Genomic DNA, 10,464 nt, shown 5'->3' on the forward strand with positions numbered 1-10,464 from the left:
GAAACAACTTTATTATGGACCCAATTGGTTATATTGTATTATTGTCCTAAGCAATCTAAGGTATTTGGGCTAAATCAATATTTAAAATTTCAAAAATTAAGAAAACTAAAAATAGAGATAATATGAAGGCAAGAAAAATCCAGATGAATCGGTTCATGTTAAGATGCACAGCATGCTACTTTAAATTGGATGGCGTACAATAATATTTTCCTCAGATCGCAACGTCCGCATGTTTTCTCCGTCTTACAAGTGAGCAACACAGTAAATGTACGCTAAGCAGATCACGTTAAGCTCAGTCAATTTAAAAATTAGAGTGAATTGACCTACTATGAAATTTGATTGTAAGAACATTATCTGTGTTTGTATGTTGGTTTTATACGATTATTCAGTTTTTAAATGAGTTATGAGCATTTTTAATTTACCCTATATTATATACTCATAACTTGCTAAAAAATTAAACTATCATAAAAAACAAAAATACAAATATATAACGTTTTTACCATCACATTTCATAATAGGTCGATTTACTCTAATTTTTACTAATGAAGCTAAATTATATACGTGATTTGCTGAGCCTAAATTTACTATGTTGCGCAATTGTAAGACGGAGACAACACATGCGGGTGTGACGCCCTCTTAAGTTTAAAATATTATGTATAAGGTAAAAACAAGGGAAAAGAGGGAAGTATAAAGAAACGGGAAAAAGTAACAAATTTAATTCTAGTATTGGCGAATTTTGATAACAAAATTTTTTTGAGCATCCTTTTTTGGTTACTTCTGAAAGTTTTTTTTGTAGAATGTAATGTGATATTACATCCTATTATCCTAATAAAATAATAAACTTGACCATAATAATGTTATTAATGTTTTATTAATCTTTAATATTTTAAGTTGAAACTGTAAATACGGGATGATACATTTAACGTAACACGTAACATTTATTCCTTTTTTTTATACATAAATATAGTTTTAATAATCCTGATATATTCTGTCGAGTGCCAACCATACTGAGATAACATAATATTAATATATTAAATATGTCGACCGTCATGTATCATGGAACAGTGGATTTGTGGATGTGGAACGCAATAAGGCTTAACAACCAGACGTGTCGAGGACGAGCTAATCTCTATTCTAATTTTCACCAACCCATGTGACGAAAGAGACGTATGACGAGTGCGGATGCGGAACATCAGGATGGGGCTAGTGAATGACCAACGTGTAACGAGTAACGACCAACGACGGACACAGCCGAAGTACCGACTGAGTGTTGAACACTGCCGACCAACACGGGACACCGCCCACCGGCACTTCATCATGACCAGTTCGTGGACGGTTTCGGGGGAATTTGGAGTCGTTCATCGACGGCACACTGTTCAGTCTGTTTATGTGGCACTCCCTCCCTTCTACTTTACTTAAACAGTAGAACCCTTTCAACACATTATTTTTTTTTCCGCTCGCCTGCGCGATTCCCGATATGAACCGTGGTCCGAGCTTGCGACAATACGAATATTGTCCCATTCTTAAAATTTATCAAAATACAATATACGGTGTATCAAAGTCCACCGCTGCCGCCGACAGTACTAAGTAGTGAATAGTGATCGCATTTTATATACACCATTATAGTTGTTATTGCTTTACGTTTCGCCACCACTGAATCCGATCATTAACGTATTTTTAGTACCGCAGTCACGTTAATGTCGGCTAATCGTGCCGTCGCTGCCGCCCGCTGAAAGTTTTTTTCACTCGAGTTATATTAGCGCACGCGGACGCGACTTGTGAACAGTGTAAAATAAAAACCTACGGACCCAGTGAGTTTTTATCGTGCGCTTCCAACACACAAACACAAACACATACACACACACACACACACACATACATACACGCCAAAATACATATACATAGTCATTATCAGCAAGTGCACCTCCTCCCACATTCGTGCACTTTAGGAAAGTGGCGGAGTGTCGTTTGTGTTTTTCGACGACTCAATCGACCGTGACACCTTCGCGATAAGTCAATAAGAAGCTCGCGAACTAGACGTGATCGAAATGGCGCAGATACTACCTATCAAGTTCCAGGAACACCTACAGGTAAATAAAAATTTGTGTGTTCACTGTGTCATCGGTTGTTGGGGCCATTGTCGCCTGTACAGGCAGCTGGCTCCATAGTTTACAGTTAGCTCGTTGAGATGAGGTCAGACACCGGATTGTTGCGTGTGTTTTTAATATAACCCAAACGATCGTGCCGGTAAAAACCCAAACATTTCTGCGCTGCTGACCCTATCGCGTGTGATCCGCCCGTCACCTATAAATAGGTTACATGATTTATCGCACCATTTGCGCGTTACAACGCAATAATAAGTATTTTATCAGTAATCCGTGATCGTCTCTTACATTTAAGTTAATAATAATAATAAGTAGGCAATGAGGTAATTATATCATGGGTTCAACCAGTTGACGGTCTTCCCTACACCCCCTCCCCCTCCAACTTTTAGCTTTTTTTGTCTGTTTTTTATCTTGGAAAAATTAAGTATTTAATGACAGCTCATGTATGCTTATCACCTGCCAGATGTTGAATTTTTGTATAGATTTCTGATGACGGGCGTTTATTGTATTTTAGAAGTATTCCATCTAATGTTGCTGCTGCTGCGCTATATCTCTGTCAATATTATTATGTTATACGTTTTAATCCAATTAAATGTGGGTCAAGGGGAATTTTATGATAGGTACATTATCTCTAGATTATTGTGTTTTTGTATATATGATATCAGATGGAATTATAATAAGTGATTAAACTTTAAACTCCAATATTAACTTAATCTAATTGGCTTGTTTTTATAAATTTGTGTTTTATTTTTTTCTGTAGCTTACAAATGTGGGTATCAATCAATCAAATATCAGTTTCAATACACTCACTATGGAATCAGATAAATACATCTGTGTGCGTGAAAAGACTGGTGATGTTGCACAAGTTGTTATTGTTGACATGGCTGATCCTCAAAATCCAATTCGGCGTCCAATATCCGCAGATTCAGCCATAATGAATCCAGCTAGCAAAGTTATTGCACTTAAAGGAAAAGCTGGTACTGAAGGAACTGCTGCATGTAAGAGTTATATATAGCTTTGATCTGACTTAATAACATTATTTTAAAAAATAAATAATTTTTTTAGCACAAAAGACCTTACAGATTTTTAATATTGAGATGAAGAGTAAAATGAAAGCTCACATTATGCAAGATGATGTGGTTTTTTGGAAATGGATTTCTCCAAATACATTAGCTCTTGTCACAGAAACATCCGTATTCCATTGGAGTATGGAAGGTAATTCTTGTTTTTTAGCATCTAAATGTATTATATTTATAAACAATTTTTATTTTTAGGTGACTCTACACCAGTTAAAATGTTTGATCGTCATTCCACATTAAATGGGTGTCAAATAATTAATTATAGAACAGATCATAAACAACAATGGCTTTTACTCATAGGAATTTCAGCTCAAGTACTATTTTTTCTTTCTACCCTTTTGAATATAAATATAACTGTTTTTTTTTGGTTTTAGCAAAATCGTGTTGTTGGAGCTATGCAATTATATTCCGTAGAAAAAAGTTGTTCACAACCCATTGAAGGCCATGCTGCATCTTTTGCAAGATTCCAAATGGAAGGAAATAGAGAAATGTCTACATTATTTTGTTTTGCTGCACGTACAGCTGCTGGAGGAAAAGTAATTGCAATAATTCTGAAAAACATTTTCCTAGTTAAAATATATTTCTGATTTAATAATTTAAATTATAGTTACACATTGTTGAAGTAGTACAAACACCAAGAGGCAATCAACCGTTTCCCAAAAAACAGGTAGAAGTTTTTTTTCCCCCAGAAGCACAAAACGATTTTCCAGTTGCAATGCAAGTTAGCTCCAAATTTGATGTAATATATCTTATAACTAAGTATGGCTACATTCATCTATATGACATTGAAACAGCTACTTGTATCTATATGAACCGCATTAGTGGAGATACAATTTTTGTAACTGCTCCACATGATGCCACTGGTGGTATAATTGGTGTTAATCGTAAAGGACAAGTATTATCTGTCAGTGTTGAAGAAGATAATATAATACCTTACATCAATACAGTACTCCAACATCCAGAACTTGCTTTACGTATGGCTGTTCGAAATAATTTATCTGGTGCTGAAGAACTTTTTGTACGCAAGTTTAATATGCTTTTCCAAAGTGCCCAATATGCTGATGCTGCTAAAGTAGCAGCTAATGCACCTAAAGGCATTCTCAGGACGCCTTCAACCATACAAAAATTCCAACAGGTTCCAACTGCTACAAATCAATCATCTCCTCTACTTCAATACTTTGGAATATTACTTGATCAGGTATACCATTGTAGTTTTACTTAAAATTCAAGTTTATAAACATACATCAATTATTTTAATATTTATTTGAATATTTTTAGGGCAAGCTGAATAAATATGAATCTCTGGAACTGTGTCGTCCAGTTCTTGCTCAAGATAAAAGGCAATTATTAGAAAAGTGGCTAAAAGAAGATAAATTGGAGTGTTCTGAAGAATTAGGAGACTTGGTCAAAACTGCTGATATTTCTTTAGCATTGTCAGTTTATTTGCGAGCAAACATTCCACCAAAAGTACTTAACAATAAATTTATTATTTAATTAAATATACTCATTAAATTATTTTCTATAGGTTGTTCAATGTTTTGCTGAGACTGGCCAGTATCAGAAAATTATATTGTACTCTCAAAAAATTAGTTATGTACCAGATTATATACATTTATTCAGGAATGTAGTATTACGTACTACTCCTGATCATGCTGTTGAATTTGCCCAAATGTTACTATCTGATGATGCTGAACCTCTCGCTAATATTAATCAAGTATGTAATTAATAGTTTGAACAACTCCTCAAATATTTTTATAATGTACAAAAAACAAAAATGTATTGATTTAATAATTTTAATGTAGATTGTGGATATATTTATTGAGCAAAGCATGGTTCAGCAATGCACTAAATTCCTTCTAGAAGCATTAAAACATAACCGTGAAGCTGAAGGACCATTGCAAACACGTTTGCTTGAAATGAATTTAATATCTGCCCCACAAGTTGCTGATGCTATTCTTGGTAACCAAATGTTTACTCATTATGATCGTGCTCATGTTGCCCAACTGTGTGAAAAAGCTGGACTTTTACAAAGAGCTCTGGAACATTATACAGACCTATATGATATAAAAAGAGCAGTTGTACATACACAGTTGTTAAATCCCGAATGGTTAATTGGTTACTTTGGATCTTTAAGTGTTGAAGATTCTTTGGAATGTTTAAAAGCCATGTTAACGAATAACATTAGGCAAAACCTACAAATTTGTGTTAAGGTAATTATCTGAAATTTTTTGAATAAAAATAATAATACATATATGTGCTACATTTAATTTTTCTTTTAAACTAGATTGCAACTAAATACCATGAACAATTGACAACTAAGGCATTGATTGATTTATTCGAGTCATTTAAAAGTTATGAAGGATTGTTTTACTTTTTGGGATCCATTGTTAACTTCAGTCAAGATCCCGAAGTTCATTTTAAATATATTTCAGTAAGTTATAAAATCTAAATCTTGTTTATAGTGTGTATGTGTTTTAGTTGAGCGAAATTTCTATGTTTAAGAAATTTGTTTGTTTAGTTAGTTATTTTATTATATTTTTTATTGTATTTACTTAAAATCAGATAATACATACTAACATTTTTTAAATTTATATTTTATTATTAACATAGAATATAAATAATTATGAATAACAAGATAATGCATTACGTTTTTGCTAAATATTTAATATATTTTTATAGGCTGCTTGTAAGACTGGACAAATTAAGGAAGTGGAACGTATATGTCGGGAATCTACATGTTACAATGCAGAAAGAGTTAAGAATTTCTTAAAAGAAGCTAAGCTTACTGATCAATTACCATTAATCATCGTGTGTGATCGATTTAATTTTGTACATGATCTCGTACTATATTTATATAGAAATAACTTACAAAAATATATTGAGATTTATGTTCAAAAAGTGAACCCATCACGTCTCCCAGTTGTAGTGGGTGGACTCCTTGATGTAGATTGTTCAGAAGACATAATCAAAAATCTTATACAAGTCGTGAAAGGAGAATTCTCTACAGATGAATTAGTAGAAGAAGTGGAAAAACGTAACCGTCTTAAACTTTTGTCATCTTGGTTAGAATTACGTGTTCATGATGGTAGTGAAGAACCTGCAACTCATAATGCTCTTGCTAAGATTTATATTGATAGCAATAACAATCCAGAAAGATATTTAAAGTATGCAGTTTATAATATTATAAATAACAATAAGCTAATTTTGTTTTTTTTTTTTAGGGAGAACAAGTTCTATGATAGCCGCGTGGTCGGCAAGTACTGTGAAAAACGTGATCCACATTTAGCATGTGTTGCTTATGAACGGGGAAAATGTGATTTAGAATTGATAAACGTTTGCAATGAAAATAGTCTTTTCAAATCTGAAGCTAGATATTTGGTGAGACGTCGTAATCCAGAGTTGTGGTTGGAAGTATTGAATGAAAATAATGTCTATCGTCGTCCACTTATTGATCAAGTTGTACAAACAGCTTTATCTGAAACTCAAGATCCTGAAGACATATCAGTGACTGTAAAAGCTTTTATGACAGCTGATTTGCCCAATGAATTGATTGAGTTACTCGAAAAGATTGTATTTGATAACTCATTATTCAGCTCTCATAGGTAAATATTAAATAAGAATTATTAGTTTTTTTTTTAGTATAAATAAAGTAATAATTTTTTCTTCTTTACGTATGAATTTAGAAATTTGCAAAATCTATTAATCTTAACAGCTGTTAAAGCTGACCGAACTCGTGTTATGGATTATATTAATCGTTTAGATAACTATGATGCGCCTGATATTGCATCCATCGCTATTAACAATGAACTATTTGAAGAAGCTTTTGCAATATTTAAGAAGTTTAATGTTAATCAATCTGCGATTCAAGTAAGATTTTGTTAATATAACTTAGGTTTAAAAAAAATATTTAAAAATTAAATATTTTGTGTGTTTATTTAGGTACTTATTGATAATGTGAAAAATCTTGATCGCGCTTATGAATTCGCTGAACGTTGTAATGAACCAGGAGTTTGGAGTTTATTGGCGAAATCTCAACTGCAAAGTATGTTTGTAAAAGAAGCTATTGACTCATTTATTAAAGCTGATGATCCAAGTGCATACATGGATGTTGTTCAAACTGCACACAAAACAGGTATTTAGTTTAAAAAAATATTATTTACAAATATTTACAATTTATTTAAATGATTTATTCATATATTTTTTACTTTGATTGTAGAAAGTTGGGAAGATCTTGTACGTTATTTACAAATGTCACGTAAGAAGGCTCGTGAATCTTATATTGAAAGCGAATTAATCTACGCTTATGCAAAAACAAATCGCCTTGCAGATCTTGAGGAATTTATTTCTGGACCAAATCATGCTGATATTCAAAAGGTTATTTTTATATTTATTTTGTTATGTATAGCAATATTGTATTTAATTATGAAAAATTTTGTTTTACAGATCGGTGATAGGTGTTTTGAAGATAAAATGTATGAACCAGCTAAGTTGTTGTATAACAATGTCTCAAACTTTGCACGTTTAGCTATTACACTTGTACATCTTAAAGAATATCAGGGTGCTGTTGACAGTGCTCGCAAAGCAAATAGCACAAGAACATGGAAAGAAGTGTGTTTTGCCTGTGTTGATAATAACGAATTTAGATTAGCGCAAATGTGTGGTCTGCACATCGTTGTTCATGCTGATGAATTAGAAGACTTAATTAACTACTACCAAGTAATATAATATAAATAATTATTTTTAAGTATTTTATAATAAAATATCTTTTTTTTTATCCATCTAGGATCGTGGTTATTTTGAAGAACTCATTAATCTTCTAGAAGCAGCTTTGGGATTGGAACGTGCACATATGGGGATGTTTACGGAATTGGCTATTTTATATTCCAAGTATAAGCCTGCTAAGATGAAGGAGCATTTAGAACTCTTCTGGTCTCGTGTTAATATCCCTAAAGTGTTACGAGCGGCTGAACAAGCACATTTGTGGTCAGAGTTAGTGTTTTTATATGATAAATATGAAGAGTATGATAATGCAGTATTAGCCATGATGAATCATCCAACTGAAGCGTGGCGAGAGAGTCATTTTAAAGACATTATTACAAAGGTATGCAATTTAATTGAGTTTAATTATTCATATTTGTGTCTTTTTAATTAATAACTGTTGATTTTTTTTTCAGGTTGCTAATTTAGAACTATATTACAAAGCAATACAATTTTATCTCGATTATAAACCGCTTCTGCTCAACGACTTATTGCTTGTATTGACACCACGAATGGACCACACTAGAGGTGTTGCCTATTTCACTAAGGTACTATTTATCATTTAGGTTGTTGATTGCAGTTAAAAACATTTTTTTTCTATTTTTATTTCAGACAAATCATTTGCAATTAGTTAAAACCTACTTGCGTTCTGTGCAGTCTTTAAATAATAAAGCTATAAATGAAGCACTAAATAACTTGCTGATTGATGAGGAAGACTACCAAGTAATTGTTTTAACTATTATTTGTACTTAACATGATTAATTATGTTTGTTCTTTATAGGGTCTAAGAACGTCTATTGATGCCTTTGATAATTTTGACACTATCGCACTTGCCCAAAAACTCGAAAAACATGAACTTACAGAGTTTAGACGTATAGCTGCTTACTTGTACAAAGGAAATAACAGGTGGAAGCAGAGTGTGGAATTGTGCAAGAAAGACAGATTGTACAAGGTATGTGGTTAATATTAATATTTGATGTTAGTATTAGGATATATATATTAAGTGTTTATTTTATTATGACATATATTAGGATGCAATGGAGTATGCGGCAGAATCAAAAAATTCAGAAGTAGCTGAAGAATTGGTTACGTGGTTCTTAGAACGTGGAAACTATGATTGTTTTGCAGCTGCTTTGTTTCAATGTTATGATCTTGTGCACCCAGACATCGTATTGGAACTAGCGTGGAGGCATAAAATCATGGACTTTGCTATGCCTTATCTTATTCAAGTCACTAGAGAATATGTTGCCAAGGTAGATAAATTAGAAGAAGCCGAATCCAAGCGATTGGAAGAACACAAAGAAGAAGATATCAAACCAATGATGATACGTATGTTTTATTGAAATACTTATTTATTTATGTTCAGTTTTGATAATATATAATTTTTATTTATATAGCTGAACCACAACTAATGTTGACAGCTGGTCCATCAGTTATGGGTAATATGTACTCGCCGTCCTATCAAGGAACTCCTCCTTCACAGCAACCTTATGTACCCCCAAGCGGAGCCCCATATGCAACTTCAAATACTTTACCCTATCAGGGCTATGGCATGTAATGTGCCTATTAAATACCCTTTTCCTTTATAGCAGTATTTTATAAGAAAACAATGATGGGCTTTGCTATATTCTGATAGAAAATTTACTACCCAGGTATAAAATATTTATATTTTATAAATAATCAATTTAAAAATCATTCCAAAAAAAAATAAAATAATAATTAAATAGGCTTTTGAAAAAACATGTTCTCATCATTGTTAGATAATATTAAATAGTTAATGTTAATACTTGTTAAAAATATTACTTGTTTAAATTATTCAACCTCACTTCATAACTTATGATTTATTTGCGTATACATTTTTAATATTGATTTCACGTTAATTTTTATAATTTATTTTATTTATAATCGTATTATTATTATTATTATTATTATTATTATTATAAAACATTATTATTATTATTATTATTATACATTTTTTTGTAAATTATTATCTACAATTTATATAGAAATATAAAAACAAATTATAATGATAAATGTCTACATTTATATATATATACAAATTGAACAAAATACATTATTTGTAATGCTAAATTATTGAAAAACTAAATTACTGTAAGGTTCTAAAATGTACATAATCTATAAAACTACAAAATATAAGCTTTTAAGCTTTCTGAGCCTTTATTCAGTAAAATTGATTTATATGTCATAAATGGTAAGTGAAAACATTTTACAGAAATATTTTGCAGTTTTGTTGAATTTGACTAATATGATTAATTCTGTGATTTTATTCATCATATACTCCTACAAGATGAAAATTTCACCCAGAATAATAAACTTGTTAAAATAGATTTTTAAGCAACTTATACAAAATATAATTTTTTTCCAATATAGATAATTTTATTTATCATTATTACTAATTACTACTTATTATTATTAGACAGTATATAATGTAAAAAATATTTGGAAAAAATAAATATTTTAAAAGTTTATAATATTATGTTAATTTTAAGTTAATAAGTTCA

At 31.4% G+C, this 10,464-nt stretch overlaps 1 protein-coding gene across 1 annotated transcript; it reads left to right on the forward strand.

Annotated features, from left to right (window-relative positions):
• The first annotated feature begins 1,431 nt into the window (after positions 1 to 1,431).
• On the forward strand, positions 1,432 to 10,434 carry LOC132918272 (clathrin heavy chain). Its single transcript, XM_060979423.1, has 22 exons — positions 1,432 to 2,090; positions 2,866 to 3,103; positions 3,171 to 3,320; positions 3,380 to 3,498; positions 3,559 to 3,720; positions 3,792 to 4,382; positions 4,463 to 4,651; positions 4,710 to 4,898; positions 4,987 to 5,394; positions 5,469 to 5,615; positions 5,864 to 6,348; positions 6,406 to 6,786; positions 6,868 to 7,051; positions 7,124 to 7,316; positions 7,401 to 7,558; positions 7,628 to 7,900; positions 7,968 to 8,285; positions 8,359 to 8,490; positions 8,555 to 8,665; positions 8,724 to 8,894; positions 8,974 to 9,271; positions 9,340 to 10,434. The coding sequence occupies exons 1-22, from the start codon at positions 2,049 to 2,051 to the stop codon at positions 9,498 to 9,500; spliced, it is 5,100 nt and encodes a 1,699-aa protein (XP_060835406.1). The 5' UTR covers positions 1,432 to 2,048; the 3' UTR covers positions 9,501 to 10,434.
• Positions 10,435 to 10,464: the final 30 nt, after the last annotated feature.

Source organism: Rhopalosiphum padi, chromosome 1 (genome assembly GCF_020882245.1).
Source record: "Rhopalosiphum padi isolate XX-2018 chromosome 1, ASM2088224v1, whole genome shotgun sequence".
Classification (NCBI taxonomy): domain Eukaryota; kingdom Metazoa; phylum Arthropoda; class Insecta; order Hemiptera; family Aphididae; genus Rhopalosiphum; species Rhopalosiphum padi.